Here is a 24,668-nt window from a genome sequence, read left to right on the forward strand (position 1 = left end):
TATCAAACACTCTAGTTAAGTCAAACTCCATAAAAAAGTACAGATAGGAATTTAATATCGTCACAAATATTTTACAAATATAAAAGTACATGCTGTTAGTGCCAGAGCATGTGCGCCCGTCTTTGTTCAATATTACTAAAATAAATACAAACAGGTTAATTTACATTTCATTTTCGAAAATCGTTATAATTGGTGTAAGGTCTGGAATATTTTATGCACACTTGTCGCGCGGTGTATACAAATGCGCGAGAAGACTTGTCTCACTCTCATGGGTGGTATTTCTTAAATCCGTCTTAATCCGATTACAGTGAAGCAATGTGAGAATGTTCCGCTTTAGTACAGGTTGAATAATGAAGAAAAATACACACTACATATTTCAACTTGATTCAGATCGCTCCTAATACGTTGAATTTGGCTTCAAATCGCAATTAAAATATAATTTTAGCTCTAAGATGTTTATTACAATGATTAAGAACGACACAATATATAATTAACAGTTCAAAGTAGAAACGAATCTAAGGTGGAAAATGGCGATTTTCGTGTTATGTTTAGTTAAAATACTTGAAAATATGTCTGACAAAATGTATATTGATTGATGGATTGAAATGGACATTTTTTCTATCATATCTAAATTGTGATTAGATAAAAAAGCACATATTTTTCATGAGGCAAGATAGTGATAAATAACAAGCACAAAAACATATGCCTAGTCATTTGACGGAACGATATTTCTTTATTTTGAAAGAAAATTTAGAAGAAGTAAACTTTATGCTCATTTAAAATTATGGCGTGCGACATTGGTGGGGAGGGGGAGTGTCTGCATCTCCTAATAATTAAAATTTTTAACATTAGGTATCTTTATTCACCCCTTCAAGGTTGACACCGCCCGTTTTTTTTTATTAGCGTTAAACCATTTCAGTTCCAATGACAAAATTACAAGGTACTAAGTTAGCTTTTATTTAAATGCAACTTATAGCAATTAATTTGAAAAAAAATTACGAAACCTATTTATGTCTTCGGGGGGCAATACTTAGAATTTACGACCTTTTTACCTGCCACCCAAATATTATTTCGCTTGTTGACTAGGTAAGGTATACCTTATACATAAATGATATTAACCGAGTAAGAAACTTTTCAAAAAAAACTTTTACGTGGGACACCCAGTAGATTAATCTATCAGAGATCGGTTTTTAATAAATGCCGCGTTTTTTCAACAATTTTTTAGACATTGATTGATTGAACGAAGACGATGGGATTTCAACACAAAGTATACAACATAAGAATTCAAAATTTTAAAATTATTATTTTAGCCATTTGTATAATGTCTAATATAACTTAAATCCATTTTCGCTGCATATTTATTAATGTGTCTTTTTAGAGCTGTGTTAGACATTATACAAATGGCTAAAATAATTTAAAATTTTGAATTCTCAAGTTGTATACTCTTTTAAAATTGTATGGGGCATTGATCTTCAAGATGGAATAAGGTTTTTAGCAGAGTATACAACTTAAGTATTCAAAATTTTAAAATTATTATTTTGGCCATTTGTATAATGTCTAATACAGATCTAAAAAGATGCATTGATAAATATGCAGCAAAAATGAATTTAAGTTGTATGGCTAAAATAATAATTTTAAATTCTTATGTTGTATACTCTCCCATCGTCTTCGTTCAATCAATCAATGTCTAAAAAATTGTTGAAAAAACGCGGCATTTATTAAAAACCGATCTCTGGCATTGTACTTTGTACTCTTAGTTGTATACTTAGTTGTATACTCTGCTAAAAACCTTATTCCATCTTGAAGATCAATGCCCCGTACGATTTTAACAGAGTATACAAAACTTGAAAATTCAAAATTTTAAATTATTATTTTAGCCATTTGTATAATGTCTAACACAGCTCTAAAAAGACGCATTAATAAATATGCAGCGAAAATGGATTTAAGTTGTATTAGACATTATACAAATGGCTAAAATAATAATTTTAAAATTTTGAATTCTTATGTTGTATACTCTCCCATCGTCTTCGTTCAATCAATCAATGTCTAAAAAATTGTCGAAAAAACGCGGCATTTATTAAAAACCGATCTCTGGCATTGTACTTTGTACTCTTATTCCCTGCAATATTAGAATCCTTTGTCCACAGTTTGTTGAGAATATTTACCAAAGTCCTTTACATTTAACTATTGTCAGTTATATTGAATGTGTTCACAGCATACATCTCAAGAGTGTTTTATAAGCGTGGCACGGCTGCCGCAGAAATTTAAGACGTCTTAGTTCCAGCTAATGGTCGTTAATGTCGGCTGCTGCAGCTAAATCTTTTTAATTTAGGCGCTTTTAATGAGAATTGACAAACGGATGTAAAATACCCCATCCCTTACAATTGGCTCATTAAAAATGTCTTTGTTCAATGAAAAGGTTACTTATAATCCACATTTACATCCATACGATCAAAAAAAAGGAACATTATTTTTTATTAGTGAAGCTACTGTATTATTCACATTGTTTGTCCGTCCGTATTATTTGTTCTTCTCTACTTGTGGAAAACGAGTATACTGTATTGCTTATAATTTTAAGCTAAAAGACACGTGACTCAGACGGACAAACTTACGGCCATATGTCAGTTATATTAACCCTACGCTACTATAAAAATTAAGTAAAAGTACATTAAATAGTATTTATTCAGTGTTTATCAAAGATACAAAAGAATAAATGCAATACAAAATATTTCTTAACAAGAACATCATTATTAAGTACATCTAGAACATTACTAACTTCAAGAATCACATTTAGATTAAGCTCCAAGAAATAAAAAGGATGGATAATTTTTTATGTTTTTCTTAACATACATATCTTTTTTTTGGCAATAGTAAGAAAATTGGATCCTTTTAGCCATTAATGTGAAAAAAAATAATTATTATTTGAATAAACAGATATATTCGGAGAAACTTAGAAAATTCCTGTCTGTCTTTTGCTACCTACAATGGGTAAGGTATTTTAAGGTTTGACATAGACAAGCCAAGAATAAGGTTAGAAACAGTCTATGAATAAAATAATCTAATGGTATAATAAATAGCATACAAATTATGTATATATAAACTCTAATTCTAAATGACTAAAAATGAACTAAAAACTTCTATGAATATGTCTATTCTTGTACAGGTTTAGTCTGGTTTGTTTTCCAAGCCAGGTAGGTGTTCCAGATAACAGCTACAAGATTCATCATCTAAATAAACAAAAATATGTTAAACATTATGATTCAGGGATTTAAAGGGACAAAACAATAGCCGTTAAATTGAAGTACATCCCCAATGATGATAAAAAAATACACTGTAGATAACAACTAGTAGTTAAACGTTTAGACACTCAAATGAACCCAAAGTCCCCAAAGTTGTTATGCCAACGCTTTCATATTATTATAAAACATTGGGGACTAGTTTAATAAACAGCCCATTGTCCCCTCCCTCCCTGCTCATAATTGCATCATTTTTAGGTTGATGTATGTTTGACTTTTAAAAAGTGTTTGACATCAAATATATTTTTAAAGAGTAATTTTTTCTTTCTCAGCCCCATCTTCCACCCCAATTTAGTGGTTGACTACCGCAACAATAAAGCTGTACAAATTTACTGGGAAGGGTAAGAATTTTTCTCGTATTCATTCGAATCCGGTGGATAGGAACTGGTTTTCATCCATACAAAAAAACTATGTCTAGCATCGTAATATCCAGCTTTCTACGAATATAAAAATGTACAATCATAAAATTAAAACCAGTTTTTTTAGCCCGTGCCTTCTGCACCTCGGGGCTGAAAAAACTGGTTTTAATCTTGTACATTCTATATCCGCGGAAAGCTGTTTAAAAAATCCAATTCTATATATCAGATGAGCGATTTAAGGGGAAAAATACATACTAACAGTCATCCTATTTATTATTATTTGCACAAAATTTGAATGAATGTTTTTCTTTTTTCTTAAATCTCAGACTTAGGTATATTGCAATATTGGAAATTTGTGACCAATAACAAAAACAAAACTGTATACTAAAAATAGAAATAGATACTTTGCAAAATTGCAAATTTAATCCGCCGATTTAGATTAGTTTAAAAAACCGCTAGTTGTTGGGTTTCTAGTACGTATTTGATATGAAATTTATGGAGAAAAATTGATGTGAATGTTTGGATAGCAAGCTCAAAAACTGTATCCAAGGGGTTTAAATTAATACCTATATCTGCAGAGTCAGGTACGGTGCTTCAAAAAATAATAATAAGCGATGGCCATATAAATTCTCTACATATGATGATAAAACCTCCAGACAAAAGTCGTATAATTCAAGTGTAGCATTATACTAAAACAAGTATTGACCACTAGAAGTAAAAAAACCGAATGATTTAAGACACATCAATATTGAACTGATTATGGTATTAAAATTTTTTAACTGTTGTAATGATTATGTATTATTTTGGTAAACTTTTTTGCTGGTTTGATAGGCATTTTTTCGTGTTTATTGAAGACTTAAAACTAAAAGTATTGGAATTGCATTACAAGGTTGCTTTTTTCAACAGATTCTATACACTTGACGTCAGTGTGAAGCTCTAGAAAAAAAACATTGAAAAATACGGAGAAAATAAATAAATGTTTTGCAGGATTTTTAGATAGAGAGTTGAAAGGTTTAACCAGATACTTATTAACTTGGAAAAATACAGCACTATAAAATTTAAAAAGTATGGTTTTATGTAGTATGTTGTTTTCTTTAAAAAATAGCAGCTTTTAGAACCATTTTTACACTACAAATATCGCTAGATGTAAAATATTCCTCGCGCGAAAAAAAAAAGAAAAAAAAACTTACCAATAACCTATGTTGAAGAGGAACAAAATAAAAGTTGAGTATTTGGGCGGCAGGCCACAGCTTCCAGTTGGAGAATAATACATCCAGGTACATGGATTCCAGGTGGCTTTTCAGATTCTAAAACATATAAATTGATACATAAGTAGATGGCAATATATAGCTTACAGTTACAGAATAATACACCCAGGTAATTGAATTTCTGGCAAAGGTTCAAGTGTAGATAACTTTTAATTTTGAGAGATTGGTATAAAAATAGCATGAAAAAATTTCAAACAGTTTTGAAATGAAAAGACATCGATATAAATATAGATTCTACATAAATATTTGGGGGTCAGGTTTTGTGACTTTTAAAATAGTTAAAGCTTGAATTCCCTCTGGCGGCTGACGCGCGGCTACCGAGCCCTGGCCTTATCCCTTAATACAATAAAAACGATAATAATACTGAAGTACAAAAGTGCCTAATATTACAAAAGTGCCTAATATTACAAAAGTATATCCGATATGAGATAGGTAAAGAACATTGAGTACAAAGTACTAAAATGGATTATAAGGATTATATTTTAGTGCAAAAACCGGAAGAACAAATAAGTACACACACAACACACACACAAAAAAGAGGAAAAATTTGGTGAAAGTGAAGAGACAAATGCATAAGATTAATGGTTGAAATTAATCACACTGAGAAATGTTGACCTGTACGAATGGTAAGGATAGGGATTTTAAAAGAAAATGAGAGATATAGATTGGATACTATGATTCATCAAATGAAGTGTTGACATATAAAGGTCTTGAGGTGTTTGTAAGAGGGGGAGAAGTTTTGACAAATTTGCGTAAACCGTGTGTTTAGGCTTTATCTTTAGACTGAGAGGATAGGTTATTAGGGATAAACATCATTCTTATATGATAAATTTTCAAATGTATCAAAACTTTCCCCCTCTTATATTAATAAAATTATAATTTTTTTCATAGGGGGGGGGGGGGGCGGGGGGAGGGGTTCCTCTATCCTCTCAAGAGAAATCGACTCACGATTTTTTCTTTCTTTTTCTTATAAAACTATAATTAAAAGTAGAGTGGTAAAGTTGATAATTGATAAGTCTTGTTTATTTCATGAGATGCCATACCCCCTGACTTGACCTTCGTAAATACATTATTCTATTCTTACACACAACATTAATCTTTACGAATTCCAAAATATTTTTAGATAATAAAATAGGGAGGATAGAATCCAAAAATATCACCATTTGAAAAACAAAGCAATATAAAATTATTAGCAGATATAGATTAAATATACAGTTGTTTGTTTGTACTTAAAGATCTTAAAATCAGCTGGTTTGATTGGGTTGCGCTTATGGAAACTTTTCAAAATCTCGGGATTATTTTAATCTAATTAAAAAAAAACCTTGGAAGATTCTAGAGACGAAGCAGCAATTTATAATATATCTTACCTAAGATATTCAAATAAAAGGATTATAGAGGCGAAGTAGCTAGTTATAATATATCTTAGCTGGGGTTTTCAAATAAAAAGATGCTAGTGGCGAAATAGCTAGTTTTAGCATATCTTAAAAGCATTACCTATCCTCTTAGAATTTTATTTTCAATTTTGAAAATATAAGTACCACCAACCCCCCTCCCCCCCGACAACGAACGAACAAGGGATGGGGGGGGGGAAAGTTTTGCCACTTTCGCGTAAACAGTGTTCTGTGGACTAGGTATTGATTTTAGATTATAGGTTATTTAGGATAAAAGTTTACTTTTGGTTAGTACTTCACGTATTTTTAATCAGTTTTTGGATAACCCCACCCCCTAGCCCCCCGGGGCTCAAAATCCCCCTAAAAATGAACCTAACCTTAATTTTCTCAGGAACCATTTGACCAAAAGAGATGATTTCTTAAACTTAAGCTTTTGTGCTTATAAACTAACTTCTGATTTAGAAGTCACCCCCCTGCCACCAACCCCTAGCCCTCCGGGGCTCAAAAAAAACCCTAAAAATGAACCTAACCTTAATTTTCTCAGGAACCATTTGACCAAAAGAGATGATTTCTTAAACTTAAGCTTTTATGCTTATAAACTAACTTCTGATTTAGAAGTCACCCCCTTGCCACCAACCCCTAGCACTCCGGGGCTCAAAAAAACCCCAAAAATGAACCTAACCTTAATTTTCTCAGGAACCATTTTACCAATAGAGATGATTTCTTAAACTTAAGCTTTTATGCTTATAAACTAACTTCTAGTTTAGAAGTCAGCCCCCTGCCACCAACCCCTTGCCCCCCGGGGCTCAAAAAAAACCAAAAATGAACCTAACCTTAATTAAAATTTCTTATTTTAAGGTTTATAGGAACACTTATTAAACCAAATATGAATCTTTTTGGAGGTTATTGACATATCTCCTGAAAAAATTAGAATCGGCCTCCAGTTTCAGGTGCTGCAGGCAGGCCTCCAGGTCCACTCTGGAGACAGGTAAAAATTAAAATTTCTTTTTTGAAGAATTAGAGGTAAACTTATTAAACCAAATATGCATCTTTTTGGATGTTATTGACATATCTCCTGAAAAAATTAGAATTGGCCTCCAGGTTCAGGTGCTGCAGGCCTCCAGGTCCACTCTGGAGACAAGTAAAAATTAAAAGTTCTTTTTTAAAGATATGTGTTCTAGGCAGGGTCTAGTTGACCTCCAGGCGACTGCTGGATAGGGAAAATTAAACAAATTGTATTTTTTGAATTTAGAGAAAGTTGTGCTCCAAGCAGGCTCAAGGTGTCCTATAGAAGCCTTCTAGACAGACCTAAAATGTCTATTTTATAATGTTTTAAAGTATAATTCTGTCTCAGATGTAATATTACAGATACTCAAAATGGGGCAAGCGTTTTTGATATGATTCAGATTATAAAGTCTAGATGAAAGTGGAGTCATTTTAAGAATTTAATTCAGAGGGGTTGATCTTATCCAGATTTCATCCAAAGCTAAAGATTGGTACGATTCTAATTTTTTCAGCAGATATGTCAATAACATCCAAAAAGAAGCATATTTGGTTTAATAAGTGTACCTCTAACTCTTTAAATAAGAAATTTTAATTTTCACCTGTCGAGAGTGGACCTGGAGGCCTGCAGCACCTGAACCTGGAGGCCGATTCTAATTTTTTCAGGAGATATGTCAATAACATCCAAAAAGATGCATATTTGGTTTAATAAGTGTACCTATAAACCTTTAAATAAGAAATTTAAATTTTTACCTATCTCCTGAGTGGACCTGGAGGCCTGCAGCACCTGAACCTGGAGGCCGATTATATTTTTGTTCAGCAGATATGTCAATAACATCCAAAAAGAAGCATATTTGGTTTAATAAGTGTACCTCTAACTCTTCAAATAAGAAATTTTAATTTAGGTTAGGTTCATTTTTGGTTTTTTTTTAGCCCCGAGGGGCAAGGGGTTGGCGGCAGGGGGGCTATTTCTAAACTTTAACTTAGTCCATAAGCATAAAAGATTAAGTTTAAGAAATCATCTCTGTTGGTCAAATGGTTCCTGAGAAAATTAAGGTTAGGTTCATTTTTAGGGTTTTATTGAGCCCCGGAGGGCTAGGGGTTGGTGGCAGGGGGGTGACTTCTAAATCAGAAGTTAGTTTATAAGCATAAAAGCTTAAGTTTAAGAAATCATCTCTTTTGGTCAAATGGTTCCTGAGAAAATTAAGGTTAGGTTCATTTTTAGGGGGATTTTGAGCCCCGGGGGACTAGGGGGTGGGTTTATCCAAAAAATGATTAAAAATACGTGAAGTACTAACCAAAAGTAAACTTTTATCCCAAATAACCTATAATCTAAAATCAATACCTAGTCCACAGAACACTGTTTACGCAAAAGTGGCAAAACTCCCCCCCCCCTTATTTTAGGTTAGGTTAGTTCATAGGCTAGGGTGCCGAGCGCTGCGGCTAGGCAGGCTAGAGGGCCGAGCTGCGATCAGAGTTGTTCGTTGTCGGGGGTAGGGGAATCTCAAATTTTTTTAATTGAAAAAAAAATTTTTAAGAGGATATTACCATCTTAAATTACCTGAGGTTTACCCCCATTAAGTGTGTACGCCGAGGTTGTGAATATGACTATAAAGCATGGGGCAAACAGTCCCTGGTCCATACACATCTTTGTCAAGGCTCCTTTAGCTCCTTAATAGGTAGAAATATTATTTAAGAAATAAAAGACAATATTTCAAGATATAAACACATTTAAAAAAAAGTTAATAACCATCTAAATATAAACACTTGTTGTAGACGAGTATGTGGGTTTTGGGGCGGTTGTTATGGGAAAGGTGTAATCAAGTTTTCATGGAGACGGAGGGTGGAGATTTTGGGCTCTTTTTCAACATGTAGGGTTAGATAGATTCAGTATAATTTTTTTTAACCATTCAAAGCCGTTAATAAATCAAATATCCCCCAGGAGAAGAGATTTTAGATATTCTTTTTTTTTACAAGTTTTCGGGTGCAGCTGCTAACCATGCTTTTCTCAAAATATTTTAACATTCCAAAGTCACAGATAAGTTCCTTTTCTAGGCAGTTGCCAAGTACAAATATTTTTTACATAAATAATATTGCAATTTCCTGAAAATATATATTCAAAAATACACAATAAAAATGCATTCTTGTAATCTGGCAATTTTATATAATTTTAAAGTATACAGATGTAACTACTTTAAGAAGGGCTCAGTAGCCGCGTTCATCCGCATTTTTTTTCTAGTTTTGAGCCTTAACCGACTATCCAATTTGCACATAAGGCATCTGACGACAGCAAAGTAAGACGATTTTTTGTCCAATCAGATTCTGCATAGTCGCAGCCACCAAAGTCAGCAATTCTGCTAACATCATATTGATTAAATTCACACCTTGAATCTGGAATCGAGCCGTTATTTTTTCAACAAGTTCCAACCGCAAAAAAATCTTTAAAATGCAGTTGCCGAGCCTTGCCCATAAGTGCACATAAACGTGTATTTCTTTGCCAGAAAGAACAATATTACAAAAGTGCTTATGTAATTTTCTTAACAAGAATGATAACATCATTAAAAGATGCTTTTAGAAAATAATAAAATAAGTAAAGCTATATATATATACATACATCTTTTACTGTCTTTGGCCAACTAGACCGATATAAAAAGGAAGGAGGGGGGGGGGGGGGAAGGGGGGAGGTGTGTCACTACTTATAACCAGAACTAAAAACGAAATAACAAACCAAAGAAAAAAGATACAGCACTTTTTAGTTTGGTTTCCTGTGTTTTTTTCTTGCTAAAATAAGTGGCACATCAGCCCTCTCCTCATTTTTCAGGGTAGATTTGTTTTAGCTACTAAAAAATTTTAAGATATTTTTAAGGGCGGAAATGTTCTAGAAAACTTCCATTTTTTGAAGAATTATCATATTATCTTAATACATCTAGGTTAAAGAGTGAAATAAAAATAATATCTTATTAGAGGGAATCGAATACTTATAGAACTTTTATAAAAGAAAATGAGAAAGTTATTCGGACACATAAATTGGCATTGCTTTCATGGGACTGAGAACCATGTTATGAAAGTTGATAACAGAACAACTAAATTTTTTGTTTGTTTGTTTATAAGATCTATAATACATCTTTTATGTCAATCGATTTAATATATGCTTATAATGGAATATGGCCCGCTTTAAAGATATATTTGTTAAAAACTATAAGTGCAAATAATTTTAGTGAGTTTTCTGTGGATAAGAAAATAAAACTTGCAGTTATGTTTAACATTTTAGAATAAGTTCGTATGATCTTGATTTGTGATCAAAAAAACACTTATAATGCCCTCTCGAAAAGGAAAGTGAAATTTGTAGCTAACTAAAATAACGATCCGTATATAAACTCCCTTTACCCCATCTCCTCCCCTCCTACTAGATAAACGAGCTGACCAATAAGTGATGTCCATATTAGGAACCTAAATTGACTACAATTTTTCCCCTGTCATGATATCCATATATTCTTATACATTCCTCTCGAACAAAAACGCACTCAGGGGAGGAGAGGCACGGGTAAAATTTATTTATATAGTGACATGTCCTAGGGATGGGATATAATATCGTCCAGGTGTTAAAATGTGTACTTTATTCTTTACAACAAATAAATAAGTTTTTATATATCCATGTCTTCGGATAAATATAACTTATAGTTTTTTTTATTGACTTAGTTACTTTAACAACAACAAACTTTTTTAATAAATGGGATCATATAAATATATAAGAGCATATGACTAAGTACGATGATACAATCAACGTGTTTTTAATCCCAATAGATGCAAAATAAGGTTTTTATGTTTGTCCGTGCGATTTTGCTAACCACATAACCGGGTGAATTCTATAATAAGGAAGTTTCAAGGTTTGGCCTAGACTATTTCGTTGGATAAATTTCTGCAATTTTTATATACCCCCTGCTTTCTAATTTGAATACAGAGCTCCTAGCGGCTTGTAGCGCTACTTTTTTAGTGAAAATAATTTTGCCCCGTATAGTTCAGCGGTTAGCGATATTCTTATCTACAGATATACACACACATTAACATCCTGTTAATTTTAAATAAGGATTATTGGGTTTAGTTCTTTTGGTGACAACGCATCTTAAGGGGCGTTTTGTCGAATTTTCACAATAGCTTTTGATAGGTTATTTTAGGTAAAGTTAGGTTAGGTGATTGTCCCGCAGGGGCTAGAAAAGGAGAAATACGACGAAACTCCCCTTAAGAGGCGTTGTCACGAAAGGGACTATACCCGGATTATTTCTACCTGGAAATTTAACAATTCTTTCCAGTGCTAGATACCAAGTTCTGATAACAGGTGCCACAACACAAGAACCAAGGATGAAAAATTTAGCAGTGCGCGAAGGATCAAACTCAGATAATTTCTTTCTAAAATGTGTCAAAATTACTATAAAAAAACAAAAAGGGTTAATACCTATCATTTATAAATTCATTCTCTCCTAATTTTAAACAAATGAATATTACACCTTGTTATCAAACGCCTTGTTAAGTTCAAAGTAACAAAAAGTTCCACATTTTAGACCTTTACAACACTGTAACTTTGCATGTCAGTGGAGTAGGTAATGTATTTCAATGTGTAATTGTCGAAAATCGGGAGCGTTTCTGTCACGATCATAAAAATCTAAATTCATAATGGCAATAAATACGGGTTAAAAATGGTATTTATTTTGGTATTAATTATATTTTGTAATTTATTGTACTTTAAGTACATAATAATGTTTAATTCTATTTTGAAACCATTCATAAAAGATGAAACAAATAACTCTTAATTATAGATTTAATTAATTTTACTTTATTACAATCCCTCACTTTAAAATTAGAAATGTATTTCTAGACATAGGTGTTTAGTAAAAGTTATTGAATTTTCTTAAACTTGGCATTGACTAAATTGAGGATTAGAGAGATTAGTTTTATAAATTGAGAGCCAGCTTTAAAACTACTGACACCATCAACAGTGTATTACTGCATATTAAGAATTTTCACCACAGCTGTAAAATGAATGTCAAACATTCTTACTTGTTGAATACTTTTTGACCTCTAGAAGTGCAATAATTTTTTAGCTAAAGGGGGTGGGCAAAATGTCCATTGTAGTTGTTTTTCATTGGATTTTCATGCGCCTTATCTCTTAGTGGGGATTAAACCCTTCCCCCCTGCCATATGGCCTAAAACTTGCCCTGGAGCGTTTACGATAATTTATAAGACACACACAAACAACTTATTACTTTGTTCGCCCCTAGCGGCTCTATATTCGATGGCAAATATGGAAGGGCAGAAAAATTGGCTAAAACCATAACAAGACTTATTTATAGAAATAAAATAGCCCAAAACCATCTCAGGACCTATCAGAAGCTTCACCGTAAAGGAGAACCATGTCGGTTCAGCGGTTAACGAGATCTCTCGCTACAGACAAAAAAAGCTTACTTCTTTGTTTAATGAGATGATGCCCGAAAATGTTTGCAAACACTGACTTTTAAGTAAAGTATTATTAATGTTTAGATACCTTTCTACTAAAGTCTGAGCAATTGTATCTCCGGTTGCACATAAAATCCCTGAAAAAATTCAATCAAAACTTTCTAAATAAAATGTAATAATTTTAATTAAAATTGTAATAACTTTTACGTAACAGTATAAAGAGCATTTAATATGTCAAGATAATAACATAATTTTATAATTTTAAAAGAAAATAGGTTTGGTTAAAATATTTTAACAGATTGACTTAAGGCTGAAATTCAATTCTAACTATAAAGCCCTCCCCCCCCCCCCCCCCCTATGGCCCCGTTTAAAATTGTAACCTGATTGAATAATTTGAGTTCTCCATGGATATTTCTCCAGCAGTCGCGTATATTGTCTCCACATAAAAGCCATTTAAAAAAAATTAATGCAAGAAAAATCTCGTATCAAAGTTTAGATTAACTCACAGCTATAAAGATTGTATCTAATACTAAATGTATTTTTTTTGTACAAATCTAAAACTGACTTAACCACTCTACTACATTGATCTGAAAGAATGCAAAAAGACATTAAAAATGTCACGAAAAAAATACAGAAAATGAAAAAATACAAATACATAACAATTTCATCACAGTTTTTTCACCATTAAAAAGTAATCAAAATGATTAATTTCATTTTTTTAATTATGATATTAAAAAGAAACAAAATTTCAAATATAAAATGTTTTAAACAAATCATCAAAAATGATATTCTTGAAACAGGATGTAGATATTAAAACTTAGATAATATATTTACAAATGAATAACATCCTTGAAAATTCAGGGTTACGGGATGCTTGTGGGAAACATTCATAATATTTTTGCTACATCTATAGTTAGATATGGTAACAAAGTAAACTTAACATTAATTTGGGTGTATGAAATATTTCACCAGATATCATCCAAAACAAAGATTAGGGTGGGTTGATATGAGACCAAAGCGGGAACTTGCACATGATTTTTATAGGTATAATACACTTTCAAAAATAGCTAAACAATTGTATGAGTGAGAGCCAACGGTTTTTAGACTTGAGATAAATTTTAAATGATCCAGAGGTGTATTATTCTCATAAAATTTTTAACTTTGGTCTCAGATGAAAATGTCCAAAATCGACCCAACCTATTAAATATATTATTCTTTATCCCTGTTGAGATACTGTTTGTCTTTGGGTGTCTTGATTTCAGATTTCCCAGGTAACCAGTAAGAAAAATAAATCCAGGAACATATTAGCCCTTGATTACAGCAATAGGTCTAAATAAACAAAATAATAAATGAATTTGCCACAAACTTTAGTTATTTGTCTGTTTCTATGTTTTTTTTATTTCTGTCTGTATTATCTGCATGTAATTTTCAATTGTATGTATGTATGAATGTCTATCTCCCTGATTATCTATCTACTTACCTGAGTTTCATAGTTTTCTTGCTGATGCCCGCCGCATGGCAAGTGTCTACTACGTCGGTGACGTTCTTGTATGATTCTGGTGCCTCTTCCATAACCAATTTTGGAGAAGCTACGCGTACGGAAATACCCTAAAAATAAATAATAACATTTTTAAAATGTTAGGTAATTATTACCTAAAAAAAATCCCTCCATGTAAAATGCATTTCCGAACTCCAATGAAGGGGGGGGGGGGAGGTAGGTTGTGCTAAAATTCCGTAAAGGTGTGAGTTTTAAGGCTCAAAAAACAGTAGTAGATCGATAATATACACTAATATTTTTGTCTATGGTTCTTTTTAATAAGGAAGATACAGATTTAGTGAATATTTTCTTTCTAGTACTGTTTTTAAGCCTGAAAACTCACACCTTTACGGAATTTTAGCACAACCTACCCTACTTTTATGCAGACGAGCAGTTACCCTTATTGTAAAAAAGATATTTTTTATTAAAGTTTATTTAGTTGGTTAGTCTACATTTCAGAAGAAAAAAATACTTATTAAAGAAATCCATGTAACAATAGTTAACTTTCAATACAACAATAATAACAAATAACACACAATTAAACTGATTCTTTGAAAAAACATGAAAAATCATCCCCCCCTCCATTTTTAATTTATTTAAAAATTAAGATGGGAGGGGGGGTTCTGTGATCAACAAGGATATTTGAGGGAAATTGCCTGTTTAACCCTTTTATGTCGAATATTTTTACATCTGTCAATCAATCAGTTTATAAATTATCCTCAAAATTACATAAATATACTGACGCGTATTTCATATTTTCCTCATATCACTCATCATATAAAGAAGTATGAACTTATTATTTCTTGGGAAAAGTTTTATTACTTTTTGATATGTTTTCTTGCACCTGTCAAGCGGAATAGAATTGGAAATATTGGACATACATTTTTAAAATAATTAGAGAACAGCATAATATTAGGACATTGAAAGTGGGATTTAATTGAGGGAATGCCATGGCCAACAAATAGGTGTAAGTTAATATAAAGAATAGTTAAGATTATTAAAAAGTCTTGAAATCAACGCGTTGATTGTTGAAACTTGAAAGGGTATTATTGCATAATCTTAAGAATCTTGTAATTTGACGATGGCAAAAACTAACCCCTCCAGTCATTGGTAATAATCTTAATTCTATATCCATTTTATAATATCCAATGTTTCACACTTAAAACTCTAATTGTACGTAACAAGAACATGTATATCAATAAATAAGCAGCTATAAAAACTAAGAACTGTCCAGAAGACATAGTTGATTATGATTTCAAATCATAACTGAGTCACAACCATAAAGAGAGAAGACTGTATTTGAACCGGTACCCAAAGTTTTCATAACAAGTTCCCATATTCGTTAGCTTTCAAATATTTAAGTACTTTTATTAGGTATATTTTGATTGGTTGGTTGAAACTTGTAGTGTGCATAGTTTTCAACTAATAATTTCAATCTACAGAAGAGGTAATTATGTCTCATCATCATTAGGTATGTACATCAATTTATCTTTATAGTCTTATAAGAGAAAAAAAAGGTAACTTTTGCCTACAGAGGCTATATCTTTAATTAAAGAAAAGCTGCACTTTAAAAAGCGTACTTTTTTTTTTACTTTCTATGATATTTTTCCTCTCAGTTACTTATCAAAATTTTAGGAGAAATATTAAATGTCGATACTGCAAAATAGGTTTCATTCAATATACGTATTAGTTACAAGATCTTGAGATAAAAGAGGCCGATTTAAAGTATGTTACATACCTACTACACAAAACGTTTTGAATAATAAAATCAAATAACCTTGTTATATGTACTCATCAATATATACAATTACATTCTAAAATCAGCTGTAAACAACAACTGTATTCGTGATTATTTTAGCTGTTTTACAGAGATCTGACTTAGTAGCAATGACGACCTTTTTATCTTTATCCCTGTTCCAGAAAAGTTCTACCTATCCTTATATGTAGGAAAGTGCACTTTTAAAGTGTATTTTTATCTACCATCGAAATACAATTGAAATGAGTTTCCTCTCACAGTTATAATAAGAATTGGGATAAGAAATATACAGGAAGCTAAAAATTTATGGATACAAGCAAAACTAAAGTGGATTGATTGCTACCCTACCTCACATTTCTCAACATAGCTACTGACGTACAAACAGCACAAAGATGATATTCGCATTTCTAAAAACTAGAGCTCAGAGCGGTTTCAACGCGCGTTATCTATGGTATTTTTCAACCATTAACAAAAGCCTCGCAATTTGGTTTTTAAAAAAAGGTTGCATTTTTTGACACAACCTTTGATTAAGGCCTCAATTTTATGAAAGAATCAAACAACTTGCTTTTGTGTTTTCGTTTCTTATTTATAAAATAATTCAGATTGAATACTTTTATTTCTTTGACCTGTTTTATAATCACATCTGCATTATTTTTCATTAACCTACAACTGGCATTATCTAACCTTAGTCATTGAATTTTCAGTTTTATGTTTAAGATCTTGTATTTATAAAACCAATCTTTGTTGAAAGTTAGTGAGCATTGTGTGTTCATACTCTAAGCAGAAATCAATTTAGATGAAATGGATGGATTCCTCACAAAACAACTAAAAAATACATTTCAATGATAAAAATTTATATTTCCAAACTTTTTTATATTATAGTATTTTATGTTACAGAAACAAAAAATAGTTTTTACATGAGGGTTATTTTGTTATGAATAATTCCTCCCCTCCATCAAATAGATATAATCCTACCCAGGACTAACATTAAGCTTTTCAGGAAAGGAATCCTAAAGCATTAACATTAGACACAGCTTTTAAAAAATTGACATATTTTTTCACCTTACGACCTATGTTTAAATTGGCTAACCAGAACAAATTAACTACATATATTATTATTTACCTGAAAATGGTTAATTGAAAAATGCTTTTTTGTGTAACCATTAAAATGAAAGTAATCTCTATCAATCCTCTTAATTGAGCATATACATACATATATACAAATAGAAATCAAACATATATCAGACATTAGACAGCATATCACGACCAAACCGTACTATGTACAATGTTTTGATAGGGAAAAGGACTGATTTAAATGTTACAAGAACATCAAATTGACGGTGCTTACCTTAAAAAATAATTATAAAGATGATATGCTTTCGAATTATTCCCCATAAAAGGTTTTAAGTCAAAGAATGATTATCATGTGCAAAATTTTAAAGAAGTGCGAATGTAAAGATGCACTTTAAACATGTTGAAGCTTTTAAAATGATGTATTCCTCAATTTAATTGATTTTCATTTACTGCAAGTACAGATCTCAGCTTTAAAAAACAGTCATTCTATTTTAATTCAATTGTATGTACATAAATACATTTACGTATGAGAAATATGTAAGGATACATATTTAGTATGTACAGAAGTAGAAATAAAAATTCATCTTTTGAAATCCTACAATGTTTGTATTGAATAATATTATCTATCATTTTTCCTTTTTCTTTTTAATTAATTGTGTATAATTGTATAATGATTTTCCTTGTGCCTGTCAAGAACTACAACCTTACCTTACTTTTATAATAAATTGATACACAATATAACCTAACCTAACCTAAAGCAATAATGAAACAAACGAAAAACTACCCACCAACCCTTTTTAAAATTTATTTTAAAAATATTAGTGGCTGGGTGTAGTTCAGTACTCAGCTCTAAAGAGACATTAAGGTAAAAATATGGAAGTATTTTAAAGTTATCGAATGAAAGTCTCTTTCCCTTAGTATGTACGCCTAGTACATTAAACATTCACCAATTATTCTCTTTTTCAATAGTTCTGCTGCTACTCTATAACTTATTTCATATGAAATAGTTTGTCTATGCGCGATAGAATAACTTTTTGTTTTAGATATTGAAACTATTACATGGAGCACTTTTTATCTACATTTTGTAACTGAGCATGACTGTGATATTTGATTGCCAAGGCATTCTCACTCTATTAGATTATTAGCAGAATTTTTAATTTTTACCAAACCTGACAACAATCAATAACTATGCTTAGCATTTATTCTAATGGATGTTGTCCACCTTGTTCATAATCTAATTAACAGTGTATATGTTTATTCTGATGAACTTAATATTAACATACTAATGATTATATTCATAAATTCATACCAACTAATTAATATACAAATTCAGTAGATTAAGTATAATGTAATACGTGATATTTACAACTTTAATTTTTTTTATGGTAGGTATTTAATTAATATAATTTAAAATTAAACCAAGGCTTACTACATACATGAAACCAATGCAATAATAATCCAACAGTCAAAGAAACGAAACATATTAGGTAATAAATTTTAAAAATAGAAAATGCTTATTATGCTTTTACGGATATTACTTTGAAGTCTAAGCAAAAAAGACTATGCAAGAACAAGAGCAAGTGATTTTAAGCACCTTCAGGAATGAACCTGAGTATTTTTAATGAGAACACTAGGTCTACACTTTTGTATCAAAGCTTTTGAAACAACAGTTTGAACTTAACAAAACATTTGATGATATTATTCTTTAAAAAGTTTATACTTTTAAAGTTTTTAAACTTGACGTCGATCTTCCACTTTTAATTTAAGTTCTTAAATATTTTTTTTTTTTTTTTTTGGGGGGGGGGCTAGGTTAAGAGTATAATTATATATCGACTTCTCTTGGGAGGGTGATGTTATCCTACGCTAAAATAGTTAATAGAACTTAACAAAACATTTGATGATATTTCATCAAAAAGTTTATCATTTTAAAGTTTTTAAACTTGACGCCAATCTTCCACTTTTAATTTTAGTTCTTAAGAATATTTTTTTTTTGGGGGGGGGGATGGGGTTGGATAAGAGTATATTTATAGAGCGACTTCTCTTGGGAGGGTGATGTTATCCTACGCTAAAATAGTTAATAGGAAACTTCGCTGTAAAGGAAAACCAAATCAGTTTCAGTGGTTAGCGAGATTCTTCACTACAGACACACAGAAGACATCTTGTTACTTTTTTATAAAGATACATATTTATCAAATTCAATCTAGGCATTTAGAAGAAGACACACTTTTCCTTTTTTTTTTCATTGACAGTACAAGTTAGGATATTAGCAAAATTAGATTTTTAAAGGATAATTTTTTTCTTACTAAAGACACCTACACTTGGCGTATTTATCTTAGTTTTAAATATAAATATGTTTAATCCAGATAACTACATGGATTCAGTGTTGGGGACCCTTTTCATCTGCTAGCAAATTTCTTTCTGATACGACGCTATTGGCTGATATCCAAAGACCCAATGGAAAGTCGGCATAGGGTCAATGGAGTGGGGACATACAAGTATCTAACCCCCTAATACCCTTTATCTTAATTTTAACAGTCATCATTTTTAATCGTATGGTGTTTTTCTTACTTTCATTTCTTATTTCGTTCGGTATTTAATCTTCTACTTTGAAGATACTTGTGCTAAAAGAGCTATAATAACTAGAAAACGCAATTAAAAAAGAATAGATTCAAGAAGTTCATTTACCGAGTTAATTTAGAGTATGCATCCTTCAAAAGTTTTTTTTTAGAAAATGATGTTTATAATATAGTTAAGATAAAGAAACATTTCATGGAATAATTTTCAAGTATTGCTATTTACTATAAATACAGATGATTGAAAAAATCATAGAAAATCAAAAAAATCATTTTAAATAAGAACTTATGTCTTTTGAAGCATTAACGCCAGACCGACGGGTTAAGGCAGCCCAGTAAATTACATTTCTCTAATAGCGTTACAGGCGGACTGACAAAATAAATCATAGAGTAGCGTCGCTGTTAAAAATACTAGGGTCACTAATTACGACATATTATGAATGACAAGCAGGTCAAATAAGACACTGGGGAAAAAAAGAGAAAATATTTTGAAAACTTAGTGGTGGGTAGCACCTGGTACAAAACCAATTTGTGTCATATTACTTAATGTTAAAGGAAAACAGCAAATATTTTGGCATAGCAAAAAGTATACCTACAAAAATAAAAATGCCCCTCCACTAAAACAAAACTTTTATATTTTTGATATCCCCCCTTACCATTACAATGCAATGAAAAAAATTAGGAAAGATTAAAAATCAGGAAGGTTTTAGCAGGGATAAGGGATAGGAAACCTGGCCATTAATTAGGTCCCGGCCTAGATTCTAAAGGGATATTGCAACTATTACAAATTACTATCAAACTGGCGGACGCTCCCAAGTAGCTTTAGCTCTAAACCAATCAGAATCGGCCTGTTTTTAACAACCAATCACCAATTGGCGAAAATTTTAGAAGCAGACAATTATAGAAAAAATAATGATTTCGTCTGCTACTAAAAAATAAATATAAATGGTGTTAGATCACATTAGCTTAATTATTAAATCTGCTTAGAGTTAAACATTAAAAAAGGGCCATATAGAAAAAACAAAAATAACGGGATTATTTTTTGGAAAGGAGGTAGCTAAGAATTTTCATTTGGTAGTTTATAAATTAGATGTTGTATTTTGAATTTTAAAAATTTAATACGGAATTGATACAACACTTTAACCCTAATATATGTACAATACACAATACAACACAGTACAAATATATCACTACATTAATAGTATCCAAAGAATACTTGATAGAATGTTACCCAAGTGCATATTAATTTATTTATTTTGAATTTTAATTAGCAATGAAATTTTCAAATAAAATTTTTACTCATTAATAAAAATGCAAATAATACAAACTAAAATCTGTCTGAGGGAAACCCAACGATAGCTTTCTGACAGTTCAAATTACCAAAGTAAAAGATAAAAAAATTTTGGGAGAGAAAAAACTTCATTTTAACAAAAGCCATTAATATATAGGTTTATAAAAAGTTATGTTTTTTACTTTAAACTAGCTACCTGAATTTGATTCTATACTTTATCTACACACACACACACAGCTTTTTTATTAGCGTTTTATACGAAGCACTGCGCCATCCCAAAACTGGTTTATAAGGCTAGAAATAGGCCTAGGCTTGAAATAGGCCTGAAATAATATTTTCCTACGTTTCCCATCCCTTATCCCTGGGTTTTAGTCAGTTGGTTGGAAAAACTGAAATTGTCTATAAAAAGGTTTTTTTAATGTTTTCATGCTGTTTCGAAGGTGTATTTAAGTTTCACTAATCTACTAAAAAAAAATTACGAGTTTGTGTGATCATTTTATTATTCCAATAAGATACGCCACAGATGATGGATACAAAATTTTCAAATTGATATATCATGTTGGCTTCTAGGTTTATTCACACAAATAGGGAGAAATAATCACTGATTTTAATCTATGATCATTTAAATATTTTCTTGTGTTAATTGTTTTCATTGGTGGACAAACAGACAAAGTGAGTTAAAGAGTACACGTTCGGTTGTCGCAAAAAATGTAGGTAATAAAAATAAAATCACTTTGTCCTTTACCTATTATCAATATTTATGCGTGGTTTGTGTATCATAACTGTCAGACCAACGGATAAAGTGATTTATATCGCTCTAGCCTCTAGGGGCTCTTCCCCAAGAGGTAATTGAAAAAAAAAATTAGGTACCAAAAAAATTGGGGGGGGGGGATTCTTTTTGGGATGGTGAATGTGTCTCACCTAAATCCACCACAGGACCAGTAGGTATTATACCTGGTTACTGAGAATTTAAGCTTCAGACGGACATCGTTCTTATTTGTATTATAGACAAGATATTTATAAATTGAAAAGTACAACAAATTCGACCCAGCAATATCCGAGATCTTTAGCTTCAGACTAAAAAAAAACATTACTTCTTAATATTATAGGACATGAAAAAATCTTTTAAAGGTTTCTTTTCTCTTGTACTATCAAAAATTATACAAGTCTAAGATAAATTCGATAAATTCTTACAATATCCATTTTTAGTAAAGTAGCAACTCGATGACTAGGACTTGTCTGACTGTTTCTAAATAGATTTCTTTGTCAATACATTCTTTTCTTTCTATTTGTTGTATCCCCCTCTCCTCCCATATTTTAAATTTTTACAGTGAAGGTTTATTCCATATTATGGAATTTTAAAAGCGAAGCTTTACTATAATTAGGGTAAGTCCGTCCGAGATAGTTAGCTTTTATTCGTTAATTTAGGCATGTTAGAATTGTCCTTTCGATTTTAAACTTTGCATGGTGATTCCTGTAGTAGTTAGGTACGTTTTAGAAAGCGTAGCAACTCTATAATCGTAACCAGAATGTCCGTACGTCCATTTCAAACATGTTGAATTTTTTACTTTTTTAATAACAATTTTTTATGTGATAAAATCATCCGATTAATCTGATTTTTTGATTACTGATTCCTATTACAATATAGTACAATATTATGAGCGAAGCATCTCTAAAATGTCAGTATGTCCTTAAACAGATTTCTTATTATAACTTAGTTATAACTTTAGGTTGTCTTATATTTGTGTGTTGGTAAGGCCTTTGTGTGGTGCCTGAATAGCATTTTCGTCTGCTAATAAACAAAGTTGTACTTGTTATAGGTTATAAAATAAGTAATACAGTTACATAAGCAAGTACTTGTCAAATATCAATTGTGTAGTAAATAAATATGTAGGTATGATGCCAAAATGAAAATTATACCATATTTTGAATAAAACAAGAACAACTACTGTTTAAGAAGGGTATTTTTCATACTGTAAATTTTTATGGGCCAGTAAATAGAAAATTGTAAACTATTTCCCTCATTTATTTTAAGTTTTCTATAATTTTCTTTTGTTTACCCAACATTTCGACTAATAACCAGGGATCTTAATGAACAAAACAGTTTTATGGTTATCCCAAATGATGAAAAATAAGATTACACTTTCTGTAATTTAAAATTTTAATTTACAAAGCATACATGCATTAGTTGGGTTTTCGCAAACCAAGAAAAACCCAACTTTTATCCTCCTTATGAAGGGCAACCCTATAAAAAGGAGGAATAACTCTCCTCACAAGGAGGGGCCACACCCTAAAAAGGAAAAGAGGGGCCATCTAGCGCAACTAAGGAGCTGAAAATTACTGCATGTTGTATGTTTACAAGAATTATGTTTGTGTCTTATATAAATCTTGAGGAAAAAGCAAACAATATTTGCATCAATTATCGGCTAATATCAATGCAATCTCGAGTTTTATGATGAAATAAAATTAATTGACACAAAAAACTTAGATAGTGTTAAAAACAAAACAAAAAACCAAGAATGTGTTGAATATAAAATATTAAATAAAAGGATTTTAGTTTTTAAAGGGCGAATATAGGTTGAATATAATATGGGCTCAAAAAAACCGTGCAATTCCATAGATTATAAGTAACTTTAAGATATTGACATATCCAAATGTATAAGTCTGTTATAGCTTAAAACCTGAACATTCTCAAAATAAATTTATGTAATAAGTGTGGTTCCCTAAGAACTCCAAACACCCTAGCATCACACAAGGCTTCCGTTTAAGGTTGAATTAAAAAGCTTTCGTTAAATGATAGTCGTAATAAAAGTGGAAACCAGTTATCAATCTATTTTTTGTATTGTGGATTGTTTCTTCCTTGACAATATTCCCCAACAAAGTGTAAAGTATATGAATTTTATTTTTAAAAAAAACCTTTACAGGAGAAATTTTATTTCATGTAAGTATGAAAATTATATGGTAATTGTTATAATTAATTTAAAGAGGACAAAAATAATAGGTGAATAGTGTTTTTTTTTCTTATATTTTTTTCTGGAGAAAATCTGGCGATCGGTGCGTTTGTGTGTGTGTGTTGAAAAATGCGTACTAGGGTAAGGGGGGGGGGGGGGTTTTAATGCAACCATCTCGTAATCAATGTATAAATGGCACTTAGAATTCGAATTTCGATCTCAAATTTTGCATGAGTAATCCTTGGTAGGTCTATTTTCCCTAAATCGAACAAAAAGTTGGAAAAGTAACGGCTGGCAGCTGGCGGTTCAGCCGTTTAGCCGTTTTTTGCCTATTTTCAGGGCAAATTCATCATTAATTACGTAGGAATCAACTTTTTAAAACATATGTTTGGTTTAATTCATGTTAAATGATAGCAATAACCATTTTTTAAATTTCTAGTACCAGCTGCTAAACGGCTAGAACAGGCTGAAAACGGCTGGGAGCTGCCAAGAGTATGAAGAGTTGATAGGGCATGTGACATGTCTAGGGGTAGGTTTTTATGGTTGCTGAGCTCAAAAATGCTACCAAAAATAGTGGCAGCCCATCCAAATGGCAGCTGGGTAACAGCTGCAGCTCAGCTGGTAGCGGCCAAGAGTAAAATGAGTAGATAGGGGTTGTAATGTGTCTAATGGTAGGTTTTTATGGGTGCTGAGCTCAAAAATACTACCAAAAATAGTGG

The 24,668-nt window shown here is 31.4% G+C and overlaps 2 protein-coding genes across 2 annotated transcripts in view; both read right to left on the reverse strand.

Moving 5' to 3' along the window:
- Positions 1–2,664: 2,664 nt before the first annotated feature.
- Positions 2,665–13,350, reverse strand: Mpv17 (Mitochondrial inner membrane protein MPV17). The gene is made up of 6 exons (XM_080150741.1): positions 13,148–13,350; positions 12,856–12,904; positions 11,602–11,723; positions 8,878–8,987; positions 4,846–4,962; positions 2,665–3,227 (listed from the first exon to the last, which is right to left on the reverse strand). The coding sequence occupies exons 1-6, from the start codon at positions 13,218–13,220 to the stop codon at positions 3,150–3,152; spliced, it is 549 nt and encodes a 182-aa protein (XP_080006867.1). The 5' UTR covers positions 13,221–13,350; the 3' UTR covers positions 2,665–3,149.
- A 673-nt stretch (positions 13,351–14,023) lies between these two features.
- The window catches only part of RtcB (RtcB RNA ligase), a 28,876-nt gene continuing 18,231 nt past the window's right edge, over positions 14,024–24,668 (reverse strand). Inside the window, exons 13-14 of the mRNA XM_080150729.1 lie at positions 14,248–14,375; positions 14,024–14,096 (exon numbers count right to left, since the gene is read on the reverse strand). Coding sequence (XP_080006855.1) covers positions 14,072–14,096; positions 14,248–14,375 — 153 coding nt within the window. The 3' untranslated portion in view covers positions 14,024–14,071. The remainder of the gene's footprint in view (positions 14,097–14,247; positions 14,376–24,668) is intronic.

This window comes from Acartia tonsa, chromosome 2 (assembly GCF_053477335.1).
Source record: "Acartia tonsa isolate MP-2025a chromosome 2, ASM5347733v1, whole genome shotgun sequence".
NCBI lineage: Eukaryota > Metazoa > Arthropoda > Copepoda > Calanoida > Acartiidae > Acartia > Acartia tonsa.